General features: G+C 39.5%; 1 protein-coding gene across 3 annotated transcripts in view; it reads left to right on the top strand.

Annotated features, from left to right (window-relative positions):
- Positions 1–26,651, top strand: part of LOC142059292 (vitellogenin-1-like) — a 44,076-nt gene extending 17,425 nt beyond the window's left edge. Inside the window, exons 14-35 of one of the 3 annotated variants that reach the window (XM_075097985.1) lie at positions 2,095–2,219; positions 2,294–2,395; positions 2,482–2,601; positions 2,857–3,046; positions 3,139–3,232; positions 3,345–3,530; positions 8,602–8,746; positions 10,353–10,572; positions 11,449–11,618; positions 12,245–13,222; positions 13,306–13,362; positions 14,204–14,422; positions 15,487–15,693; positions 16,707–16,849; positions 17,334–17,472; positions 18,670–18,805; positions 19,520–19,706; positions 20,132–20,229; positions 20,835–20,929; positions 21,033–21,192; positions 23,201–23,362; positions 26,333–26,651. In XM_075097985.1, the coding sequence (XP_074954086.1) occupies positions 2,095–2,219; positions 2,294–2,395; positions 2,482–2,601; positions 2,857–3,046; positions 3,139–3,232; positions 3,345–3,530; positions 8,602–8,746; positions 10,353–10,572; positions 11,449–11,618; positions 12,245–13,222; positions 13,306–13,362; positions 14,204–14,422; positions 15,487–15,693; positions 16,707–16,849; positions 17,334–17,472; positions 18,670–18,805; positions 19,520–19,706; positions 20,132–20,229; positions 20,835–20,929; positions 21,033–21,192; positions 23,201–23,362; positions 26,333–26,451 (4,052 nt within the window). In that variant the 3' untranslated portion in view covers positions 26,452–26,651. The remainder of the gene's footprint in view (positions 1–2,094; positions 2,220–2,293; positions 2,396–2,481; positions 2,602–2,856; positions 3,047–3,138; positions 3,233–3,344; positions 3,531–8,601; positions 8,747–10,352; positions 10,573–11,448; positions 11,619–12,244; positions 13,223–13,305; positions 13,363–14,203; positions 14,423–15,486; positions 15,694–16,706; positions 16,850–17,333; positions 17,473–18,669; positions 18,806–19,519; positions 19,707–20,131; positions 20,230–20,834; positions 20,930–21,032; positions 21,193–23,200; positions 23,363–26,332) is intronic. The other 2 variants (XM_075097988.1, XM_075097987.1) reach the window with 2 other exon arrangements.
- The last annotated feature ends 448 nt before the right edge of the window (positions 26,652–27,099 follow it).

Genomic DNA, 27,099 nt, shown 5'->3' with positions numbered 1-27,099 from the left:
GGTACGTAGTAAGATATATGTGGGTGCCATGACACTCTTACAGTGAAGTGGCTACAGTGCATCATCTGACTGTGACATTAGGATTCTTCTTTGGTAAATATTTTCTTAGACCATTAGCACTATGTAATGCCTGAGGTATGGAAAATATCCCTACTGTCTTCAAGTCAGTGATTTCTGTATAATCATTTAATCATTCATGAGCAACACTTCTTATTAAGTATCAGTAAGTACCATTGGGTTTTTTTTAACTAACAGATTTTGTGGGTTAGAATACAAAAAAAAAGAGCCTTAATGAATTCACTGGGAGTGCCATGCCTCACTCTAGTGTCCAGTCCACATAACACCTAGGACTGTTCTGACTAAGCTCACTCAGAGAAAAACTAGTCTTCACATTTCCAGGTCTCAAGTCAGCTTATTAAAAATGTCCTGGTGTGGCATCACTGTGCTTTTTATTTTCTATAGGATCAGCATTAATATGTGAGCTTTTGTCATGTCTCCTTGCTGTCTGCTGAAGGTTCTCTACTGATTCCTCTGCCATCAATAGGGTGGCATATATATCTGTATTTTGATTGTAGGAGCTGTTACTGGACAACGTATGTTGTAGATAGCTGCTGCCTAGTACTTTGGATAACACAGGAGCTTCATACAGCAAAAGAGTGAGGATGATGTAGTGAAATGCCAGTTCATACAGATTTAGACTAAGCAGATTGCTTTTCCAACAGACTGCTTCTCAAATACATGATAAGTTGGAATCTGTCCTGAGAAATTAGAAATTAAATTAGTCCCATATGCAAACACAACTTAGCGTAAGGAGTAAACAAGGGTAAAGGACCATCCAGACCCTTGTTTGCATGCAAGGATTCAGAAGAGAATGGGAAAGTGTTGACTCACAAGTGAGATGTTATCTGACACACAGAGAGTGGCACTAGAGAAGTAATATGGGCGTGAGTACTCATAACACCCCACTTTTGTGAACCAAGCAATAATCTTTTCTTTAACTTTTAGCTAAATAATTTATGAGAAATTAGGCAGTCCTTTTCTGGAAAGAGATCAAAGACTCACTCCCTCTCATAATGTTTGAAAATATATTTCCTACAGTTCATCAATAATTTCTGTACAGGTACTGAAATTATTGGTCTGGTTCTTCCAGGGCTCTGCAATTATCCTGGCTGTACTGGATTTCCAAAGATGATTTCTGGAGGGATCTAAAGAGTATATGGTGCCTATATCTAACATGAGTATAGCAGAAATTTAACATAGGGACTCCTAAGATATTTCTCTGTCCTCCAACTAATGTAGGAAGGGAAGAGAGATGAGGGCTGGAAGAAGGAAAGCACAACAGGGTGCCTACATACCATGTCAGCCTTGTTACTCTTGAAACCTAAGGAAACTTAGAAAAGTCTTGGGATTACTTTAACTCAGAAAACAGGACTATACAGACCTGTGCCAAGATTGGGAAGAATACATGACTGTGCACTGCACTGATTATTTGTATCAAGTAACATTATAGACGATAAAACTAATGTAGAGAAAATAAGTAGACAAATTATGCTTGCTCAAAGTTCACTTAATAGTTAACAATTACTTAACAATTAATGCATTTCATGTAAGGAGTTATAGCATTTGGAACTAGATGTATTAAATTGCCTCTGAGTCATTTGAGAGACAAATCTACACCTCACCATCTGTCCTTGTAGGACATCTATATCACTTTTCCTAAACTATTAGCTAAGGATGGCAAATCTGGTTTTATTTCTGTTCCCCTTTGTCAAGTTGCCCTAGATGATGTCTCATAAAAGCAATTCGTAAGCTGACGTTACAGAATTTGACCGGATGTAAATGATATTTTGCATTGGAAAAATAGCATAACCACTACGAAATGAGCAGGGGGCTTGTAATTTTGCCCATTAATAGTTCAAAAATGCAGAATATTCTGGTTATGACTGGTTTATATAATCAGTTTTATAGCTGGGTTTTCTGGCCTTTCTCATATCATGCTGGATCAGTTGAATTATGCAATTAGTAAATTGATACAATCTGCACACTGTGGCTTTAAAAACTAACTGCTATGTTTTACTGCCTGTTTCTCTTCAGAGTTCCTTATGAGTGGACTGGCAGCTAAATATCTGGTATTGAATAATGCAGGCAGCTTAATTCCAAAGGTGGCAATGTCCCAGCTCCGGGCACACTTCCTTGGAAGAGTGGCTGACCCCTTGGAGGTAACTGGGTCTACCCACACTTTGCCCTCACATCACATCTTACGACCATCATCCAAATTTACTTCTTCCCACAGGTGGGAATAACAGTTGAAGGACTGCAGGAGATGTTTGCTAAAGTTTACTCTCCTGACGGGAACTCAGAGACTGACTATGACTTCAAGGAAATCCTGAAAACGGTAAATTCTCAGGGAAAATAAAAGCTCTAAGGCATTGGTTCCCCAAATGTTATGAAGAATAAAACTTTCCTCCTCTTCTCGTGTAGCTCTCTGACTGGAAGGCATTCTCCAGTGACAAACCTTTTACATCAGTCTACCTGAAGATGTTTGGCCAAGAGTTGTTCTTTGGTGGACTTGATAAAAAAGCCATCCAAAATGCATTGCAGGTATCATTTTGAAAACACCACCACCCAAGAATCAAAAGCTTTAAAATACCATTTCTTTCACACATTGTCTCCCTTTTAACTTTTTAATTCAAGAGGGTTTTTGTCTTTAGTATTAATCAAGGCAAATAAGGTCAAGCTTTGATCAGGATTAGCTATAATCATTGTTGGCAGACCTTCCCCTGAGGCACAGTTAATGACACGGATCATGATATTCAAGTTCTGCTTATTTAGACAAGTTGAACTCTGTAATTGCAGGCATGGTATGGACCTGATGAAAAAATCCCTTCGATAAGAAGAATAATCAGTAGCCTTCAGAGTGGTGTAGGGAGGCAGTGGACCAAGGCTTTACTGTCCTCTGAGATGCGTCGTATCGTGCCCACCTGCACCGGGTTCCCAATGGAGACTAGCTTCTATTACTCTTCTGTCACAAAAGTGGCAGGAAATGGTAATGTGTTTCAAGACTTGAGCAATACAAACATGCTTGTCAGTACTGGGGAGGGGGGGTTAAACACTTTTTTTTTGCTTTCTTTGTAATAGTTCAAGCACAGATTACACCTTCTCCAAAGTCTGATTTCAAACTGACTGAGTTACTAAATGCCAACATTAGGCTGAGATCCAAAATTAGTCTAAGGTATGTATTAGGTATAACAAAAAAGAATTACATTTCCAAGTGGCAGAGGCCATAAAAATTCGTCAGTTTTTTGCTGTCTGAACATAATTTTACCCTCATTCTACCTTTTCAGCATGGCTAAAGAGATTATTTTTGTAATGGGGACCAACACGCACATGATCCAGGCAGGGCTGGAGGCACACACCAAAGTGAATGCTCATGTACCTGTGAATGTTGTTGCCACTGTTCATATGAAGGAAAAAAATATCAAAACTGAAATTCCATCATGTAAAGATGAGACTAACATAATTACTGTAAGGTAAGACATAGCACTTATTATCTTTCTATGGAGCAATGCAGTCCTTCCAAATGAAACAGAACATTTGCTTAGGGATCTTGCCTTTGACTGACAGCATGGGTAACTGGCAATGATTGGTGCAGTTTATTTATTTTAAATGAAGTGACATGTATCAAAGCTTTGCTTGAAAATATCCGTTGCTTTCTGTGGTCTTCACCTGAAAATCCTCTTTAGGACCATGCTCAGCTGTTGAGACCCATGAGCTATTTAAAACACAAATGGCATAAAATTTCTATCCCAATATGTATATTTGGACTGGAGACACTAGGTAAGATATAAGCCAGCTGAATCCTATCAGTTATAGCAGATAACCCATATATATTTGCATTTGATGCCTTGAAGCATAGATGATTTGGTGTTTCTTGTGTTTTTACCTTGTTTCCCTGTGGCTGCCATTTGGTTTTCTTGCCTGTTAGGTCTACTTGATTTATTATCAGTGCATGCAATTACAATACACTCTGGAAAACTGTTGTAGCCAGATGCCAAACAAATGAAAACAGATGGAAATACAAGCACAAAGAGAGCGAGGAAACAGAAAGAGTATGTCCGAGGAATCAAAGCAGTAGACCAAAGCTTAGAAATCCTTCACACACGCACACAAACACACGTGTGAAAAAAATACTAAGACAAGCCGAAAATTCATCACAAAGGAAGAAGCATCGCTGACAACAGAAATCAGCTATTATACAATCCGCAGAAATGTTAACAAGTTTCTGCTCTAGGAATACAGCCGTAACAAAAGAGCTCAGTTGCTTGATCCAGCTGCAATTAGCGTTCATGGCTGCTGGCCCAGAGAAACTCTGCAGGTCTCCTCAGTTTAGCCGCCAGTTAGGCTAATCATTATTCTGCCTTGCCCTTCAGTGGTCACAGACCATCCTAGCATGCATTTGACATCACATCCTCCTCCCTAAGATGATTCCTCCGCTTCATCAAATGTGACTGTAATCAGGTTCTCCATGCAGGGGAGAGAGGGTTTCGGCAGCTCACAGAGCATCAGTCAGCTCTGTGTAAGCTGCTGGGGCACCACAGCCCAAAAGTTTTGTTCAGTTTCTTGTGAAAACGAGGCCAGTCTGCTCCCAAGGTCATCAGGGACAGCAAGTACCTGGTCTCACTAGCTCCCACTGTTGGAGAGGGTGAGGCAGATAGTAATGAACTCAGTAACTGATGAACTGAAATGAGAGTGTTGGACACTGATATGGACTTTAAAGCCTCAGGAAGAACTATGAACATTAGGAGAAGGATCCTCCCTGCAAAGTAAAATAAAAAAATATTTTCCTCCTTTGACTTAAGGGTAAATCAAATCAGACACAAAAGTGTTAAATGCGTTGCTAAAAATCATAAAGCAAGTCAGTATCAGAGGCAAGGGATTACAGCGGAGAGGTCCATGAGTTCCAGAGCGAGCCCTGCTCTAGACCCTGCAGCATTATCATTTATAAGGTGAAGTAGTCAGTTGGAAATAGCTCTATAATGCCAAGTATATGAGAAAGCTAATACTCACTAGCTAACTTTTAGCACCATCAATTTTTTCTCCAAAAAGCATTCCCATTCAGTGTTACAGAACAAATGGTCATTGGAAACCACACAGAGCAGTGAAACAGCAATGAGTACCGGTGAAGGCAAAGCAATAACTAAAGAATGTAATGTTGAACCACATCACTGAGGAGGTCAAAGACCAAGCAAAGTAAAACTTTAAAGGTATGAAGAGAAACAAGCAGGCGTGATAGAGAGAGAAAGGATACATATATATTCAATGTAGAATGAGTCAAAAGTTTTAGTTTAACATAGACTTTCTCTTCCTTTTGCATAGATTCACCAAAGAATAAAGAAACTATTGAATTCAATATTTTAGAGATATTCTGATACCTTCCCTTGTTAGCTTTAAATTCCCCATTTAAAGAAATGGTTCTGGGACGCTATTGCTCTTTCATTTGTTTGTGAGCTCTGTTCAAAATATTTTAGTGTTGGGCACTTTGTCCTGACAGCCAGTGGGTTACTTTCTATAGTACCATGTCATTAAAGCTAGTCAGGATGTGATATTGTTTTCCCCTTCATCTCTCACACCCAGACGCAGGAAGCAAATAGTCTTCAATAGTGTTAAGTTCAGTTATATCCTACACACCGTACAGGTTATAACCTGTCACAGCTGTGGGATTTATATAAATTTTCAAGAGCCGAAGAGAAACTCAGGTGAGCAATCACAGACTCTAAAGAAAAAAATAATGAAAACTTTGGTGATAAAGAGATTGCATTCCCAAGACAAATCAGCGCATTATGGACTCAACTTTCTTTATAGCAAAAATCAGAGCAAAATAATTAATCACACCATGGAGAGAATATATAGCATGTGTTTCAATTCAATCCTATCAAAGGTAAACTTAATTAAAAATAATAGTTATTTTTAGGGCTCTTTTAACATAATTATTTGGTATACTACAGATGGCTACTTAAACATACTTTTAAACAACATTTACAGGAAGAAGTAAAAATCAAATAAATTTCAGGGGAAAATTAGAGCCCTGTGATTAAAGTGTAAATATGGAGAGCTGCCAGAGAACGCACTTCGCACATACATCACATATTCATAATGACAGGCTACTGAAGTATATGCATAATCTTGAATAGAGCTTCTATCACAGGGCTTTTTTTCTTGTTTTAACTATAGGATAAGCAGAAATTGCTTCACACGGGCATCTTATTTATAAGATGAAGTATGAAATTACGACGCTATATGCAACATATATACAGCACATGTAACGGAAAATGCAGAAAAGCCAGTGTTCGCTGTGAGCTCGAGAGGCAGTGCGGTGTGTCTGGGGACAGAGAAGAGAAGTGGCTGGTGCTCCAAGCTTCTGTTTTTGTAACCCCTTTACACCAGGGTCGGAAGGATGATGCATAGGAAAGGCAGAAATTTTTTGTTTCAACCACAGTGGAAAAAGAGCTAAAGATCTGGTTGGAAGATTGCCTCTTGATTCTCATTTATTTAGATATGATGTCATGCTGTGCTTTAAAACCTAAGAAAATAGTTTTTTGTTGATTTTCCTTATTTTAAACAGATATTGAGGTCTTCTGTCCCAATGTTAGGGATATAGGTAAGGCCACAATCACTGAAACATCAGTGGGCCCAACACAGCTGAATTGCTTATCCCTTACCCCTGCAGTGAATTTGGCTTGTACTATAGCACAGCTTCTTCTGTCATCCAAAAAAATACACTAACACATATTGGAAAATCTCCCTTTTATTTTTTCTCCCTTGTGTGGGATCAGAGAGAACAGATTCTTTCATACCATAGCTTTAGGCCTTCTTTGTGACTGTTTTTCTTGTTAAAGCACCAGAGCTGGCTCTTGTAGCCTATTTTTACTGTGCCTTGTGATTCTGCAGACATTGACATGTGTCACCTGTGATGCAGCTACATTTGTCGGCTCTCTGTGCTCAACAGGGAGGAATCGATCCTCCACTTTCATTAGGTGGCAGGAGTAGACTATTGGCATAAAAAATCCTAAAAAAAATTGGAAGAAAAACCCCAGGACTTTCTGCTTGGAGACCCAGCCTGCAGTTCAGTGGTCATTTAAATTATTGAATGGGATTAAAATAAAAGCCATTTCCCTTTTTGTCCCTTTACCCAGATGAGCCATCTGAAACGCAAGTTGATTTGTATTTTCTTTTATCCGCTCAGCTTGTTAGGGAGAATATTTTATTTCAGATTCCATTCTTCGAGGTTCTCCTATCACCCAGCGTGGAGCGTTGCTGTCATGTCCTTATCTAAAAAAAGAGAGAGATGGAAAAGAAAACAAAGCCCACAGGTGACACACATTTTATTGAGGTGTTCCACATGAAGTGCAATTGTGTGCTTTACAGTGCACACAGCACGGTAGGAGCCTTCAAGAGGAAGAGAGGGCTATCAAATGAATACCAATTCATCTTTCAAATAGGTTAGATTGGAATTGCTCAGGCTAGTACAGTGTGGACCATACTAAAATAGAGACCATTTTGCAGACCACCTGTCACAAAGGCCACCTCCATTGGCAGACCACAAAAGACCCAGGGCAAGCAGATCAGCTTCATACTTGAGAAACAGCACGTAGGGAATTTTGAGCTGGATGTTAGCACTGATAAATGGCTAACAAGGTAGATTTAGCACAATATTAATAGCTGAGGGAAACACTTTTTCATCTCTCAAAAGTGTTCAGTATTCAAGATGTTTCTCTGACCCAAAACAAAACTCAGTTATCACACCACTGTAGCAACTTCCGTGAAGAGCATGGCGTATGGAGCTAGGGGACCGGGATATTTAGCCATGAGAGTCTCAGTCTCATGTTGCACCCTATATCGTTCATCGTGGATCCTAATGTTCTCAGAGTCCACAACACTGAAAACAATGCACAGAACACATTTATGTAAATAGGGTCTTAACCTTCCTACATATCTCTCCGTGATGTCTTGCCAAGCTATGAGTACCAGTGAATTTACATCAAGCTCAAGACACGTCAATGATTAAAGCTCCTTTCTTTAATTTTGCTTTAACAAAATTTACACTGGAAACAGCATTCAGTAGTCACCAGTCCCACGGTTGTTTTTTGAAGTTATGGTAGTACTTTCCCAATTATAATGTCAAAGGAAATGAGAAGTAAATTTAGCAGTGAACACACAGAAGAGGAGTTTAAAAATTTAGAAGTCCAAAAGATCAAAATAGGACACGCAAAAATTTAATAATATAATCCACAGCCAGGCTTCTAAGTAAGCGGGCTGTTCTTCCAGGAGCTAGGCATAAAGAGATTCCATCAACAACAACGCTTTTAACCTGTGCACGTGATTCTAAAAGCCCAAGTGGGCTACCAGCCCCTGAGATTTGTCCATGTCTTTATTCATTCTTAGCAGTCCTTGAAAATGCAACAGGAAAGATTCTGTAAATATCTATAAAGCAATTTGCAAGGTATGATACTTGATGCTGAGGACGTGCTACAAGGCATTATTCAGGTCTTTTCCTCAGCAGCACCTTATCAATACAGGTTTCCTCTACTGTTTATTCTGCAGGTCTAAGACATTTGCTGTTACACGAAATGTTGGGGATTTGGCTGCAAGTAAGATGACTCCAGTTCTTCTACCTGAAGCAGTGCCTGACATAATGAAGATGTCCTTCGATTCAGATTCTGCATCAGGCGAGACTGATAACATCAGGGTAAATGATGTGTCTGACTATTGTTTTTTGGGCTTTTAATCAGTGGGACACTATTTCTTTTCTCCATAGGAAACTTTACAATTCATCTCTGACCAATGCTGCTTCACTCAAAATAAGTCAAGTTCAATCTAATAACACAAATAGCCCTACAGTAATATTATTTTAAAATCTGAATTGTAACACATCAGACTTGCAATACTTTTTCAAAAGCAAAAGCGTTTTCTTTGGTAATTAATTTTACACTGCCATCTACAGGATAGGCCCACAATCTTTAAAATACTTTGCAACCATTATGCAAGCATCACATTCCTTGGGCAGCCACTAGTGTTCTAAGAGACGCTCCATTACTCAACTTGTAGAGCCAAATTTAATGCTTATAAGCATCCTGATTCAGGGATGGCTGGCAGTTTGTGTGTCAAGTCAGATGTCTTCCTGAGCTACAGTTTTCCCTAAAAGCCAGTACAGGCTTTCTATGATGGGCAGCATTGTGAAGGCATCACTGTGACAATTCATTTGGTGAAAGACTGACAGAGGTGAGGAATACACTGTCCTGTTCTGGTTTCATTGTTGTCCTGCAGCTCTGAAGGGTTTTCAGACAAAATAAGAGATGAGCAAAGGATGAGTACAGAACTTTCCTATAGAGAAGTCAAACATACTGTCAGTGAGGGCAGTTTCCAACATCCTGGAACAAGCAAAGTTGTTCTACTTTGTGCCTCTGTGTTGCTCTTCCTGAAAACTCAGCACTCCGCAGATATTCTTAAATGAACAGCAACCGAAAAATGGCACTAACTGGAGCATTTCCCAGTATCATTAGAATTTCTTTTGGAAAGAAAATACTAGCATTAAAATTTCAGTTTTTCACTGGGGTTCATACAAGTTTGGAATCTTGTGAGACATGATAAACTGAGTAAAAAAATTAATTGCAAACCTGTATTACATGTGAAATGAAAGCTTATGATTATGTGTCTTTAGCTATTTGCTTCGTTGCTCCAGGAAATCACAGTTTTCATTTCATGGATTTGATTCTAATTTTAATTAATTTTAATTTGTTCTTCTGCAAGCTTTGCTTAGCCCATGTAAATTACATAGTTTTGAGTGGAAATTTCTAAAATCTGATGTGCTTTGACCGTCTAGTTGATATAGTCTCACATTTATGTCAGACCTCAACTGAGACAGAAGTTTCATGGACATAGATGAAGGTTCTGCTGTTTGACCCAATCATAAATCAAAGGAAAGAACTCCAGTCAGTCAAGAGCACACTCAGATTTATCAAGTACATGTTAACACTCTCTAATACTCCTGGAAAAGAAAATTAAATATTTAGAATTACTGTGTGATATAATTTTCCATTCTTATAGCCTGAAGATCTTTTACACCAGACAGTCTAATCAACCCATAGAGTTGATAATTTTGTCCAACTGAAAACCAAGTTGTCCTAAGCCACGGCCTTGCTATCTCAAATAAACTGGTTAATTCCTCCTGCACAATACATGTAACTGAAACATACATGTACCGAAAAAAACACCTGTACCAAACAGGACTCATAACACGCAAGTATTCCTCTTACTGTTTTCCAGTTTAACCTGACATGTGTATTATCTAATAGGACAGACGGTATGCAGATGGTGTTTCACTGGGAAATTCCTTTTCCTTTGGACCCTCTTCTTCCCAAAAAGAGCCATTTGTTCAGTCCATGTGCTCCAATGCAAGTACATTTGGGTTTCAAGTGTGCATTGAGAGGAAAAGCATACATGCGGCATTTATCAAAAATGTGCCTCTTTATTACCTAGTCGGAGAACACGCCCTTAGGGTGAGCTTCAAGCCAGGTAAATGCAACTGTGCACAAAAAAGAAAGTAACTGGTGGGTGGGTAGGGGTGTGTATATATACACATATATATTTGTATATGTACTTATATATCTTTTGTATCTTAAGAACCACTGAAACTACCATTAGATCTACCAGCCCTGCCAGTATGGGCAATGGACTATGCTTGTAGCAGGAATCCATTTCTCCCCAACTCGTCAGAGCAGTGGTTTCCCAGCTCTCCCAGCAATGCCACTCAGCATGGCCAGAGTCAAGCAGAACTGATCTGTGCCTGCAGAGCGTGTCTGATGCATCCTGAATCATTGGATTTGGGATGGAAGCACAGAGCAATTGGATATGGACAACAGATCTGATGCAGTGTCCTGTAGCTACATTCTAAAAACCCAGGTTCTTAAAGGGAATTATGGATTAACCCTGCCAGGATCTAGTCCTTAATGTCTTAATCCATGATCACAAGAAGTAAAAGCACAGCAGGCCACTGAATCTAGGTCTCCTAAGAATCAAACTAATGGCCTAACTATTGGGCTGCTCTTTGCATTTCAAGAGTTGAGCATCAATTCCTCTCTGATGCCTGATTTGTGATGCCATAGCATTGTCTGGTTATCTGGTTCACTTGACTTAAATCTGCTGACGATTCTGTTTATTAACTTGAAAAGAATATATTATCATGTTAATATTTTAAAATTTGGTTATTGTCAGTATGTGCTTTAGCTATTATAGAAATTTTTATCAAAGTTGCTCAATACCAAAAATAATCAATGAACATTTATATTTTCATTTGGGGAAGAATGGCTAAATAAATTATAACCAAAATTGGCTTATTCTATTATTCAGTTGCTATTACTAACAGCAATACTAATTATCATGCAATTTCAGTTTACACAGAGGCACCTATTGAAAAAATACAAGTCACAATTCAAGCAGGAGACCAAGCTCCTACAAAAATGGTACGTTTAGTAACATTTGAAGATCCAGAGGCAGAAGTATCTTCCAGCAAAGAAGTAATTAAAAGAGTGAAGAAAATCCTTGATGATACTGATGACCAGGTACTGCTGTAAAAATCCAACTCTAGATTTGTGGGAGACATTGCACAAAGCTTAGTTATTTATAGTTCTTTTACTAAGTAGCCTCCTTCGTTTAGATAGTATACAAAAACTGGGAAATAAAGACAGGCTTTTGGGTACACATGTCTTTCTGCAGGTCTTTTGGTTGCATTCATCTTTTCTGCAGGTGAAGGACGTTAGAAAGCGCAGGTTGGTTTTGTAGGTTTTTCTGAAAATCTCTTGTAAGACAAAATGGCTATTGTATGCCCAAAAGGTAGTCTGCTCTTTCCAGCTACTGGAACTGTAGCAAAAATGTATGAGACCTACCTGCACAACTTGCCCTGAGATAGTCGCAGCTAAAGCACTGTCATAACTAACATTAATTACATGCAGTTGTATAATCAACAATTTCTACACATGTTCATTATCACAAAAGGGTTTGGGGTATTGTTCTACTTATGTGTGGTTTTAACACATTGTTATGAATTTGCCTTATTGTGATGTATTGCAAGAATGCTATCAGGCGTACATTTAGTCTTCTAAGGCAGCAGGAGATTCATAGGTCTCTGTATCCCTTCTGCAGGAACACAGAAAAATAATTTTGTTTTTCCAATGGTACCATTGACTAGGGGACAAGAAAATCCAGAAGCTCATCATCCAGAGCCAGCAGCAGCAGTGGAAGTGCCGAGAGTACAACAAGTAGTCCCTCCAGCAGCGACTCTGACAACAGAGCATCACAGGGAGGCACACAGATAAATCTGAAAACAAGACGGTCCAAAGCCAAAGGAAAGAAATTCTACCCTTTTGGGGACAGTGGCAGCAGCAGCAGCAGCAGCAGTAGTGGTAGCAGCAGCAAAAGCAGTAGTAGTAGCAGAAGTAGTAGTAGTAGTAGTAGCAGTAGCAAAAGCAGCAGTAGCAGTAGCAAAAGCAGTAGTAGCAGTAGCAAAAGCAGTAGTAGCAGCAGCAAAAGCAGCAGTAGCAGCAGCAAAAGCAGTAGTAGCAGTAGCAAAAGCAGTAGTAGCAGCAGCAAAAGCAGCAGTAGCAGCAGCAAAAGCAGTAGTAGCAGTAGCAAAAGCAGTAGTAGCAGTAGCAAAAGCAGTAGTAGCAGCAGCAAAAGCAGTAGTAACAGCAGCAAAAGCAGTAGTAACAGCAGCAAGGGCAGTAGTAGCAGCAGCAAGGGCAGTGGCAGCAGTGGCAGTAGCAGCAGCAAGAGCAGCAGTGGTAGCAGCAGTGGTAGCAGCAAAAGAAGCAGCAGCAGCAGCAAAAGCAGCAGCAGTAGCAGAGCTGGTAGTAGCAACAGCAGTAGCAGTGCTGGTAGTAGCAGCAGCAGCAGAGCATCTGGTATAAAGCATAAGGCTAAGAAGCAGTCCAAGACCACATCATTTCCACATGCCAGCGGTGCTGAAAGAGCGGGAAGTGTCCGTGCGCAGAAGGATAAAACACAGAGTAGCAGCAGTAGCAGCAGAAGCACCAGCAGCAGCACCAGCAGCAGCAGCGAAAGCATTGGTGTTTCCCATCGCCACAGCAAATACAACAGACAAGCTGAGCCGACACACGTCAAGTCCCTATGTAACAGCCACAGTAGTTACCACATTCCTACAGAACAGGTAAAATTTTCTAATGCTTTGACTCCTGCTAGGAGGTTATGCTTACTGAGCTGTAGGTAATAACTTCTTTTGGAATTTTGCAGGTATATCACCTCCCAAAAGTATACCGGCTCCATTTCAGGTCTGCTCACTTCCATTGGGTAGGTCCCTAATTGAAGTGCACATTTCTATGGTGGCTACAGTTGATACGATCAAGCATAGTACTGAAAGGCTTTGGTTCACTTCACTTGAGCATTCCACACTGTCCAATATCAGCAATGACAGTGGGCAAAATAAGGGCATTTATTACCAAAATACCGACTATTACACTGCATCCTTCTGTTGTTGCAGCACTTGCAATCTTCAAATTTTAGCCAGGACACCCTTGGGGCAGATTCTGCAGCCAAATGCTAAGTTAACAAAGACCATGGGGGAATTATAAAACAGCAGGATCTTCCAGTAGGTACAGCCACGTACACAGCTTTTAGGCAATCATAGTAAAAACATCACATATGTGTTTTGTATCAGAAACCAGGTTCAGTATGCATTATGGCACAGACGTATTTAAGTGTAGGATGATAATGTAGTGACTTTTGTAGGTGTTACCTGTAAAGTTACTACGTATTCTGCTTATATAAGAATAAGATTCTTTACAGCGTTTTTAATTAAATTGTAATCATTTTTATTTCTAAAAAATATGGGTATATTTGACCACTTGTTATATGTCAGTTTTTATTTTCCCTAACATTGGACCTGGACACTGTGATGTTGCCATTTGCAATCACTGTGCGGCCTTCCTATCAGCAGAGGGGTCCAGGTAGACCTGAGGCACATTCCTACCTAATGTATCTGATGTCTGCATTATGACAATAAAAATAACACTCTATATATGTCTAAGTCTGTCTCTTTCCTCTAGAGGGAGGCTGATAGCTCTGATTTTGATGTCTATACTGTGCAACCAGAGGCCATGCCATAGTTTTTTAACTCTTTTTTTTTTCACAGCATCCAGATCAGAAGATATCAAGCAGCTCATCATCATCTTCCTCTGAGTCGGGAAGCAGCAAGAGCAGCAGCAGTGGCACCAGCAGCAACAGCAGCAGCAGTGGCACCAGCAGCAGTAGCAGCCACCGCCATGGAGAGAACACCGGCCGCAGCTCAAGGAGCCACGTGAGCAGGGGAGTCAGCATGCACCACAGCCACGGTTCCAGCCTGACGCGTGAGGTACTGCTGTCTGTGTGGTACAAGCCGGGCTTTGCTGGCTGCTGAGCGGGAACTGTAGGTGTGGTGGCACTCCAACCAGCTAGGGGGTTAGGCTCAGGAGTGCACTGCAAGTCAAGTTTGTAAATGGAAAGTCAAAGTCCGATGACATATTTTCCCCTCATTAAAATATTTTTGCCAAATTCCCTTGGACTTAGGGTCTTGTTTGCTTGTTCCTTGGGTATATTTTCCTTCATTTCTAAAGGTGTTTGCAGTATGTGAAAGTCTGGATTTGGAAATGATGAAAATTAAAGGCAATGGGGTTGCAAGTTAGAGTGGAAGGAATTTTCTTTCTCCTGTGAAAGCCCAAAATGCAAAATTAATTATATTAAGGTAAAAATGGGGAGGAAATAAATAGGTTTTATTTAAAGACTTTTTTAAACTTAAGTCCTCCTAATTACTTTTAGATGTAGACCTGAGGTCATGAGTACGTGCAGAGAGTAACTAAAATCAAATTCTCCATGGTCATTACTGATTGGTGAATGTAAAGTCCCATTAAGCACAGTTCATCTTTATATTTATTACACACTTGGTATTCTATAATTGTGCTAAGTAAAGGTATCTAGATGATAGTAGAGCAAATAGCTGCAAATGCAGGCAACGTCTATGGGAACTCTGCTACTAAGAAGGATTTCAAAATAATCAATTGGCTTGAAGGAGCTGTGGTATACTAAAATATGTCGTGAATGTGTATACTGCTATGAAGATATCTAGTACATATTGTAGGCAGCTATGTGAAATATTAAAATAATGCACAAAATCTTACTCAGTGCATAAAGATAGTTTGGAAGGGTCTTGGGTCCACATCAAAACAGTCACAACTTTGAAAATTCCTGGAGGTAAGGAAATAATCAAGATTTTAACTAAATTTATTCTTAAATATTGGGGATATAGAAATACATACCACAAACTAAACTGATGAAGGACAATGGCTGCTTCCTGCTCTCAGCGCACATAAACTGGACTGTAGGCTCTCCAGTGAATACACAGAAATACTTAAGCACAGATGGTTGGGGGTTGTTTTTCAGCGCAACTTCCTGGGAGACGTAATTCCACCTGGCATTACGATTGTGGCACAGGCAGTAAGGAGTGACAACAGAAATCAAGGTTATCAAGCTACAACATATGCTCGTTCTGATGCTGCCAAAGTTGATGTGCAACTAGTTGTGGTTCAGCTGGCTGAAACCAATTGGAAAGCGTGTGCTGATGCTGTAATACTGCCTCTGAAAGCCCAGGTAAGCACACAGGCAGCTTTCCCCAGCAAGTCATCTAACAAGGCCAGAGTTTTTTAAATAAGCACAGAGCACCTGCTGATTAGAAGAACCAATACAGGAAAAACATACATGTTTTTAAATGTTTCACAAAATTTGTGAAATTTCAGAAAATGTTCCTATCTTTCACCATTCTTTTGAATTAAAACCAAAAACTGTTAAAAATCAACCACTTCAAAATCTGGCAAAAAAAGATATTGACTTTCAAGATACATCAAAATATGACCACAAGAGGTATAAAAAATGTTTGAAAAATGAACCGCCTTATTATTACCTATATATTATTTGCTCTACTATGAGTCTGCTTGTCTGAGAATCTGGCTGGTTTTCTCTATGTAATTCATTTCAGAAGACTTCTAGCTCAAATTTGAAATGTTGTACTTCTTAGGATTTACATGAAGAGATGGAAAAAGTAAAGTTGGGTAGAGAGAGCATCATAAACGGAGGACCAGGTCTTTCCTTTTCTTTTTCGTGTCTCCCTGTGCTGTGCTTCCCGTGTACCTCTTAATGCAAGAGGTCTTTGCGTAACAATTTACAAACCTCTGCTTTTTGCAGCTGCAGTTAACAAAGTGAGCATGATATTTCAGTGTTGAAGAAAGTGGGGTGGGGTTCAAATCAAGAGGTATTGGGGAAGGCTAATAGAAATTACAGTACAGTCATCTTCTAGAAAAATGTATATGAAGTTACCAGGTCTAAGGAAATCTCAGGGAATTATGGCAAACCTAAAGTGCCCAAGTCTGCTTTGAGACAAGAACATGTACATGTAGTTCTGCAACTCTTTTTCTATTATGTCTCAGCTTTTTCTGAATGTAGTCAAAATTTCTCTGTGAGCCTATTTAGAGCAAAAGAAAGACTTGGAAACATTAAGGATCAATGTGAAGTTTGGGGAATTAGGAAAAACTTATATTTTGAAATCATCAAGGGTGGTTCTGTGATTCTTTTCTGAAAGTTGGATGGCTGTTTCCCTGTTTGTAAAGGCTAGGCTGAGATGGGGCAAGGAGTGCCAGGACTACAGGATAGCAGCCGTGGCTACCACGGGCCAACTGGCAAGGAAGCCGGCTGTGCAGCTGAAGGTGCAATGGGGAAACCTTCCATCCTGGATAAAAAAGACAAGCACAGCGTACGTAATTCACTCTTTCCTAAGCTGTCATTTTACCTTTCTTACACTAGCTGGCTTTATAAAGACACTGAATAAATTGGATGAAACTTTTCAACCCAAACATGTTTGGGGCTCTTTTTTTGGTTGGAAAGCACAAGTTCAATGGCACAAAAGTGTTGTGTGAATCTGTTCTAATTTCTCCACAAGTTTCATATTAAAATATATGTCCCAAATATTAAAAAACTTTACATTTTTCATATAAAATTATTTGATATTTCAGTTCAAAATGCCTTTTTGTTTTGAAATGTTCTTCTAGTCAGTGAGCAAAGTAAAACCAGTGTGTTTTCTCTGGATAAAATCACCTATTTCATTTGACTCAAAGTATTCTTTCTTTGACTTTTCAGTTCTTCCATTGTTTCTCTGATTTTTCAGAACTGCCAGTAGTCCTCAGCCTCCCATGTCTGCTTTTGCTCATGTACCTGAGTTACATCTTCTTTATCTCTAGATTCATGCAATACATTCCTGGTGCAGCATTCATATTGGGCTTCTCAGAAGCACATCAGAGAAATCCATCTCATGAATTTATAGTAAGGGCAGCTGCAACATCTGCACGAACAATTGATACAGTAATTAAAGCTCCTGGGGTATGTGTCAATTTTTATTTTCCTTTTCCTTACCTTTAATATGTTTTCAACTAATAGCATTTTGATACTTAATGTAAAGAATAAAAAACAAAACATTCCCTTTTAGAGAAGCTGCTATACACCTGACTACATTACATGGGTTTTGAAATACACACAGGAGTACTCCTGATTTTGTGCTGCTCTGGTGCAACGTAGTGATAAGTTGAAAATCAGACTCTGTAGTCAAACACCTTATTTCCACGCTGAGAACTGCAGTTAGGCCCAAATTATCTCAAGTATGACTGCTCTGCACTCACACCTTTATTCATTTTACCCAGGGTGACTAGTTCTGTGGGATGTATAGGGGTGTCAGATAAAGGAGGCCTTGAGATCACCTCGTCATCCGTTGCAACCATGTACAGCATCTACCCGTGTTGGCACTCAAGTTCCACACCTGCAGTAACCGTGCTTGATGAGACAGGTCTGAGCAAGTTACGACAACCACAAATACAACTCCTCCGTAACCAAACTGGAGCCGTTAGTTACACTCTCAGAGCAGCTTGCACAGGCAGGATCTGCAGATTCCCACTGATTAATTGGTCCTTGTCCACCAAATCCCTATACACCACTTTGAAAAACTTCCCCTATGGATCTCTGGCAAATTAATAACAGCTAGCTATTCATACACAGAGAAATTAGCGTGATTTAACCTTCCATGATGCTCAGTATTGCAGAATCTTTAATAAATGATAATGAAGAAGTAGACACACTAGGTATTAATTTGATTCTCTTGGTAAATGTAATTTGAAGCAGCAGTGAGGGATCTTACACCAATGCTCTTCATGCCAGTTTTCAGCCTGTAATGGGTGCTGGTCACTTTTCCAGACACATCCAACAACTTACACAGTTACTTAACTTGTTACCTTATTTTTTAAGGAGTCACTTAATTATCACTTAAACTTCATCTATGTCAGTTACTTTCCAACGTCCTTAACAATTTCTCAAAAAGTCAAGAAGTGTGACTAGAAGAGAAGACAATGATTCCTCACAAAAGCTTAAGGTTTGGGTGCATCCTGGAGAGACAAAGACAACTGCAATTGTATAAATGCATCTTCAAGATATCTTTTTTTCCAGATAAGAGTTTTTTTTTTGTTAGCAGTCATATCTTCGGCAATACGCGTCAATTTATCTTAATGTATTTTCATTCTGCTTTTTCAGGTAACACTTTACTATCAGGCACTCCGAATGCCATTCACTCTGCCCTTAGGCCCATCTCCAACTTACGAGACCCAAGATATCACTGCCTGGAATATATTTCCTGAAATAGCTTCACAAATAGCACAAGAAGATCAATGTAAATATTACTTATATGCTTGTCTCATGAATAAGCAATGTTTGTAGATCCTTCCTCTGCCATGACTGGGCCTTGCCTTTCCCTGCAGTGGTCTTATTAGGGAAGCATAACATCTCTAACCATGCTTTCTCAACAGCTCCTTCCTTCGCTTAGGAGCATGTTTGTTGGCAGGTTTACGATAATACTTCAAACTGATGTAAATATTCAGAGTTCTGGAATCAGTCCTGTCTGCAAGTCCTAGGGGTTGTCTTTTGCCCCTTCCAGGAGGGTGCCGTCTCTGCAATGAGATGCATCAGATGATGGGTACAAGACAGATCATATATTTTCTGTCCTGTTTATTTTCTTCAAAATGGAGTCATGTGAGTCTTAGCTTGTTGGTGCCTAGCACTTCTGTGGGAAATATGAATTCTTTTTATCCTGGTTACTATTTTTAGTTTCTCAAGAGTTTGGTACATTTTAGTCCACGTCAGCTTGACATCTGTGTTTAGCATGTAGTCAAAATCAGTACTCATATGTCTGTATCTGGTAGTTATTCTGTAGTGCTATCCTGTCCTTACAGACTCTGGCAGCATTGAAAGCTTCTGCCAAAGAGGTGTTGAAGTTTCTTTCCTGTTTGCTGGGTAGTTCGATCTCACAGAGGTGGCCTTCAATACCCTGCAGCAGCGTCCACGCCATTGTCACATCTGCCATTTCTTTTCTGGTTTTGTTTTGCAGCCACATGTGAAGTCAGTGAGGGAGATTTCAAAACATTTGATCGCGTGAGCCTTACATATTCTTTCAATAAAAGCTGCAACCTGATATTGGCCCAAGACTGTACTGAACACCCAAAATTCATCATTACTACAAGAAAGGTTGATCCTCAGTCTTTCTCAAGAGAGGTTCACATAAACACAACCTCAGCGTAAGTGTGGTTTATTCTGAGGACTCAGATATTAGGTATAGTGTTTCAGGGAATTAGTCTGGGCGTGGGAGATGTCTAGTTCCTAAGTGAAACTGGTTTGCAATCAGTTATTTGAGGAAAGACAGATTTCCAGAAGGAATCCTCATCTTAGCCTCTTTGGTTTAGTCGCTCTTGTCTTCAATTTCACAGCCACCATTATCTGATAACCTGCTCATTAAGTCCCCACACTGTCTTTTCTTTAAAGGTTGCATCTCAACACTTGACATCCCAATGAATTTTGCTATTTGGAAAGAAAACAACTCATTCATTCATTCAAAATTCAGATATTCAAATTGTTTCTCTGCTAGCTTTGGTGACAAATATCTCTACTTTTCACATTTCAAATTAACCACTAGTTTCTTCTTTTTTTTTTTCTTTTTCTGAAGGAACATCACAATCTGTCCTACTGCAACTTCATCTCTCCTTGTGGCATGTAATGAAGAACCAATTCTATCACACAGTGGAGTTTCCGAGTATGAAAAAGGTAAACTGCGAAACCCACTTTTCCAGGACTGACCTGGAAACTATAGCTCTTCAAGATGTTTTTATAAACTCCACAGAAAAATCTCAATGTAAAGAAAACATAAGTGTGATTAATTAAAAAAAATAACTAAAGACTTTACTTTCTTAAGAGTTGTATTGACTTACATTCCTGTTTCCTCTAGTATATACACTCTTACTTTCCCCCAGCATAACTGGAAGGTAAATAAAGCCGTTTCTTATATATATGGTACGTCCAGGCTGGTGATTGTTTAGAAAAAAGTGCTTGTTATAGTTACAGCTAGATGCTTTGGTTCAGATATTTAGCTGGAGCAGCACCAGTGTCATTATCATTTTGAGACTTAGCAGACTGGAGACAAAAGTCAGTTCCAACTACAGGGAACAGCAGTAGAATATTTTTACAAATGAAGACATAATTTCTTCTATTTTTGCCTCCTCTCTCCACACACAAAAAAACCCAAAAAGTCCACTGTAGCAGCAAAATTATCATTATGAAGGAAAATGCTTTATGGTGTATTTTGTGTTACTCAATTTCTCCATTGATTTGAAATTAAGCAGATCACCTTATGATTTACTGCCTTTTTACAGGCGATGTTAAAATTTATAAAAATGGAGCAACTGTTATCGTGGAAGCTCCAACACACGGACTGAAGAATGTGACTTTTGATGGTGTTATCCTTAAGGTATTGGGCTTACTTTCAAGGTTACCACTTCCTTTTTAGTACCTTGGCAATGTACCAGACCAACAATTCAGTATTCACTACACAAAGATGTGCTATTTTATAGGTTACCGTTGCTTCATGGATGAGAGGAAAGACCTGTGGAGTCTGTGGAAATAATGACAGAGAAAAGCACAATGAACTCCTAATGCCAAATCATAAGCTGGCACACAGCTGTTCTGCTTTTGTTCATTCATGGGTATTGCTAGAAGAAACCTGCTCTGGTGGTGAGTAGATCTGAAAATAATTTATGCTTGGGGAGAATACAATTTCACTTTTCCTCTGCCAATAGCTAGAAAATATTTTTTTTAAAGCAGCAGATATCTTTTACTTAGAAAAGACAATAGCAATATATATCCATTTTAACTTTATTAACCACTGACTGTTTAAATCAGTGCCTGTGAACATAGAGAATACACACTACAGCAAAAGTTTTGTCTCATGTGCACTTCAATGTTAAATTATTGATTCTTGTTTTATTTCTTACACTGAGTAGCTTTTTTCTTTGAGAGGTAAAATCAGGCTCAATTTTGCTCCCACTGAAGTCAGTGTGATTTTTACCACTGAATCAAAGCAGTTTCAGCTGTTGTCTGCAGACTTAATTTAATCAAACAAGTTGCAAGCTATGAATGAGTGTCATATCTTCAGTTTATGTGAATTTTCAGAATGCAAAAAATTTCATTTTTGTTCGGCCCTATCTGAGGGAGTAATCCCAGGGAAATATTTAGAAATACTCCTAAAGTAAAAGAGCTTCCTCTATGTCATGGTTTAACCCCAGCCTGTGGTTTAATGCAACTAAGCATTATCTTCATTACAATCTCCACCTGGTCCCTGTGGACCAGACCAAAGGGTTTAACTTTGCAAAGAACTCCTGCCCTTGCCCCTGCTCTGGCTGGGACTTACCCACAGACTGCAGTCCCTTAGAGGAGTACCTGCTCCAAGTGGAGCCTTATCTATGAGCCACAGTCTCTCCAGGGGCACATCTGCTGTGGCATAGACTAGTCCACAGCCACAGTCACTTTGATGTGTGCCTGTTCCAGTGTGGCCTTCTCCATGGGCCACATGCCTTGAGAGATACACCTGCTCCAGTGTGGCCTTTCCCACAGCCGCAGTCCCTTCAGAAGTAAACCTGCTCCAACATGGCCTCACCCATGGCTTCAGTCCCTTCAGTGGTGTACCTGCTTTATCATGGGCTTATCCACGGCCACACGCTCTGAGGTGCTCTAAGATGACCTCATGCACAGCCAGTGATGCTTCAAGGTGTACCTGATGCAGCATGGACTTATCCTTGAGCCACATTCCCTCTAGAGGTATACCTGCTGCCGTGCAGACATAACAACAGCCACAGGCACTTCAGGACATACCTGCTCTGGCATGGGTTTATCCACAGCCACAAATGCTTTGGGGTGTCCTGCTCCCACGGGGACACATCCACAGGTCACAGTCCCTTTGTCTCGAGTTGACACTGGAGTTCCAGCCTGTCCAGTACAGCGGCACAGAAACAGCAGCGATGCCCTGGCCATCGGCCAGCCCAGGCACATCACCACTGCTGTTATCAGAAATCACTCTCACACATAGCTGGAAAAATAATGATGGTCTACCATAACATCAATACAGTTTTGTTCTGTAGGTCTCCATTTACCTTGGACCTGAGATAACTTTATTGAAGTTAATGGCTGTTTTCTCCTTGACTTCAGTGGCAGCAGAGTTGTACTTATCTGTGTGTCAGGAAACAGAGTCATAGCTGGGATCCTGTTAAGTTACATTATACCTTTCTAGTGAGATAATTGCAGCATTATAAAAATCATCCAATACAAAAATTATCCTTGATGTTATTATATAAATGCTGTCTTTTTTTTTTTTATCCATTCACTACATTTGACATTTTTCCTAATGCAATGAAGTAGCCATTGTGCTTGCAGTATCTATTCTTAATAGCTTTCAGACATGAGAGGTTATTTTCTGTGTATTATGTAGTTCTTAAAAACTGGGTATACATGATTCCATTTGGGTTATATTGTGCAATTAGATTTTAAAAATAGCTCCCTTTTCAGGCTCTTTCCTCTATACCCCAACTTATTATCATCCTATCTTGATAACCTCGCTACTGTGAAAATGGTTTGTCAGGCACCCGTGTTTTAATAAAAGCTGAAGAGAAAATATGGACCTTTATTATTGCAAGGATCGATTGGGATTTATTTCTACAATTCTAACTACCTTTCCTTTTCCTCTTAGGGTGCAAGCTGCAGCGCAGTTATGTGAAGCTGAATCGAAATCCTACTATTGATGGAGAGGAATCTACGTGCTACTCTGTTGACCCAGTACTGAAATGTATGAAAGACTGTACTCCAATCGAAAAAACTTCAGTTAAGGTTGGCTTCCACTGTTTCCCAAAAGGTATGATATTTTTCTCCCTCTGTGTCTCGTACTGTGGGAGCTCTGTCAGAGCACTCGAAAGAACAAAACATAGCACAGCCGCGCACAGACCTGTATTGCTCCGGCTCCTCCCTGAGCTGCTGTTTTTAATCCCATTAATATTTGTTGTAACCACTGACAGTACTGGCCAGCTAAAAGGTAGTTTAGATGATGGCAGGTAGCATCATCTGAGAAAAACATTTGAGGTGGTAAAAGGGGCAGCAGTGATCAATAAAATTTTTTTCACGTTTTCAGGATCTCCATAAAGTTGAGATAAGCAACACTGAGTCCTTGAGTCCTTTTATGCACATTACAGCCTGCAATTTTGTGCAGACCAGGGCAAGCAAGGCAATTGAAAGGCAGTCAAGTAGTGTGACATGACTGCTGTGATTAGGCTGCCATGCTATACCACTGTGCAATACATCAGCAAAAAACACATTGCTGAAATGTTCTCTAGATTGTTCCAAAAAATGGTTTGTTTTTGAAGGTATTTTATGCACACACACTCGTGACCCAGATTTTTAAAAATACCGAGGCTTTTTCTCCTTTCACTTACACCAATTTGTCATGGACACAATGCATTGTCTAACACAGGTTTACACTAAAGCGATATAAACACGACAGCAGAATCCAGCCTGGAACCTACAGATACTTCTGGTACATTCCTTCCTAAACCTTTTAATGAACTACACAGTACATAAATACCTGAGAGGGAAACCTACCATTAGGGAGTATCAGCTGAAGTGGTCTGTTCACTGTATTAACCATTGTAGTCCAAATCCATTGTTAGCTGGGATAATCCAGTGTAGTTTCACTGAAGCCAGTGGATCCCTGTGTTGAGTAATACTGGAGAGGAACAGAGTATTTTATGTCTGATTTTAAACAACATCTGTGTAGGACTTTGCACTTTGCTCATGTTATTAACGTGCTGAATCAGCCCATAAAAGCAGTGAGTATCTTTCTGTAACAGCCAACCACCTACAACAGCCTATTCAACAAGTAGCACAGAGAGAGTGCTAATAGTTTTCTGACAGCTCCCTGAGATGTGAATTGATGCATCCTTTTATAAAAAGAAAAACCCACCCCCAACAAAAAAAACCAAACACCTTCCAAAATCTTGTCATATCCATGTTTCACAGATTTCTTTTGTGTGTCCAAGTCTGTATCTCTGAAATGTCATCACCCCAGGCCACTCACTGCCTCAGAATATTAGGCGATAATAAAGCTGTCTCATTCTCTCACAAAAATGTGTGAGAAAAGAGGAAAATCACAAAAAAAAGATATTTTAGTTGTCGCAGTCAGTGCTGCTTTTACAGCAACTGCAGGCTTCTCTGGTTCATTTACTGAACCAGAGACTGGGAAGACTGCTAGCAGCACTCCTAATCAAGGGCTTTTTTTATTTATTTATCCTGAGGAGGAGAAGGAGGAGGAGGAGGAAGGGAAAAGATGCCATTTGTGGTTTTTTAGCAAGATGATTGGTTTTCCTCAGTCTAAGGATCAATAGGAATATCAGGCCAGCCCTTAAAACCTGTTCTTTTTCTTTGTTTGTTTTATGACTTGGAGAAGAAACAGAAACAAAATCCCTATCTTTCTCAAGCTGAGAACATTTATTTGCATACACTGGACAAAGACCTTTCTCAGCTCTTTGTATGAGAACTCAGATCTGATAGTCTGCTGTTTTAAAAGAGAGGGACCCCATCGCTGTCACCACTGGAGCAAGGATAAAATGAAGTACAAGGATGCAGAATTTCCCCTGTTGTCCTCAAATCAGTGAGACGGTAGTCTTAGCATCTTGACTGAATCAGACATCACTCCAGGTTTAAGTCCCCATTTCAAACATGCCGCAAGCACTACCCATAGGGATTGTAGTTACTCAGCCATGATCCCGTTTGCCAAGAGAACTGTTACCTACATGGATATGAATGTGATCAGACCCACAGTGTGTGCAAGAGTAAGAGGCATAACAAGAATTAATGTATATAAAAAACCAGAACCCAGACATTTTATAGCATTTCTCATTTCACAGCTTGAAAATATTATATATTTTTAAAAAAATGTCTCCAGCACCCTTCTGGGAAATACGTATTGTCCAGTTTATTATGCAAACCTGTGCTTCAGGTTGGACAGTAATTTAGCCAAGGAGAGTGTTAGCATCTCAGGAGATAAGTGACTGATATAACCTGAACCCATACAGCATTCTCCAGATTTCCCTGTGATGAGAGATGGCTTGTTATAAATGTATTGTCCAACTCAGGGACAAAACAAATGGAGGTAAAATTATTAAAGCTTTACCCATTCTCATTATACAAACTAAATCTAAATGGACATACTAAGAGTCTTCTAGGTGCAATGATAAACCTCCAACTAGCTAAGAATATTTATTAGGAGGGTGAATATCATTATTCCATTTAGATTATTTCAGCATTAAGGGATACAGCTTATTCAAGCTGCTGTTGATAAAGCAGTGTGGTAAGGTTAATACTGCAACTGACAATGCTCTGCCAGACTTCACAATATACGGGAAACTTTAATTAGAAGTTTATGAACCTCTGAAAATTCTCCAAAGGGCTTATCCTTCAGAATGAACTTCGACAAATAGTCAGCTTAAATATGCAGTGATATGCAGCACTAACGTAAAAAGAGATTGCTGATGTGTATTGGTACATGGTGGTCTTACTTTGAAGGTGGCTACCTCCAGCAGTTTTACAGGCTCCTGCCCGTTGTCTTTGTGCTTTGTGAAATGTTATTCGTTTTGTTTTTAGGGAAGTATTATAGTAATTATATCATGGATGAAAACCCTGCTTCAAGTCAATGAGTCAGTTAGATGTCAGTTGTGGGGGCAGGATTTCATTCTTTACTTGATGAGGGAGTTGGCAGCCATCAAAACAGTATTTCCTTGAAATGTGTTAATTTGCTTGATGTTAGTTAACAATGGCTTCACTCTTCTGACAGATACTGCTGTAAGCCTGCTGGAATGGCAGAGAAGCAGTGATAAGAAATCTGCATGTGAGGATGTTGTGGAGTCTGTGGATGCTGACATTGATTGTACCTGCACTGGTGACTGTAGTTAAGCTAAATGCTTTAGTGTTGTGCTATAGACATACTATACAAATAATTGAATAGTTGGACAGATAAGAAGGGAACGTAATAGCTGTAGTAAAATATTAAGAAATGTGCTTGAAGAAAATAAGCCTACTGCATTGCATCCTAAGTCAAATGCATTATGTACAGTCTGCGCTGGGTAATAAATATGTTGTTCATTAAATAAGTATTCATGTGGTCTCTCTCTTTATTTTTCCCTATCAACAAAACAATCAGACCAACTATAATATTATCCAGAAATTCTGCTTCCTTTTATCTGAAATATAATTACAGCAGTCCTCTCTTAAAATTATGTTCACTAGGTGATGAAAGGAAAACATGATTACAGCTACTGCTAACATTCCATTGTGCAAAGAATTTCATATTTAGCATACTAAAGACACAGTAAGCATTTGTTTTCTTTTATGTTTTCTGGTAAAGAGTGAAGTCTGTTCTTGGAACCATTCTGCAAAAAAATACATTTTACTCCCAGCAAGACCATTAGCCTTAGTACATTCTACAAAGGAATGAATTGGACTGCTAGACTCCCACTGTAGCTTTCCAGAGAGCTATAGTGTGTGACACAGTCCCCATTTTCATTTAAATTTCAATGGATATGCTGTTGCTTCATGAGCTAA

The sequence above is a fragment of the Phalacrocorax aristotelis genome, chromosome 6 (assembly GCF_949628215.1).
Source record: "Phalacrocorax aristotelis chromosome 6, bGulAri2.1, whole genome shotgun sequence".
In the NCBI taxonomy this organism is placed as follows: Eukaryota; Metazoa; Chordata; class Aves; order Suliformes; family Phalacrocoracidae; genus Phalacrocorax; species Phalacrocorax aristotelis.
This window is presented reverse-complemented; position numbering and strand designations above follow the sequence as displayed.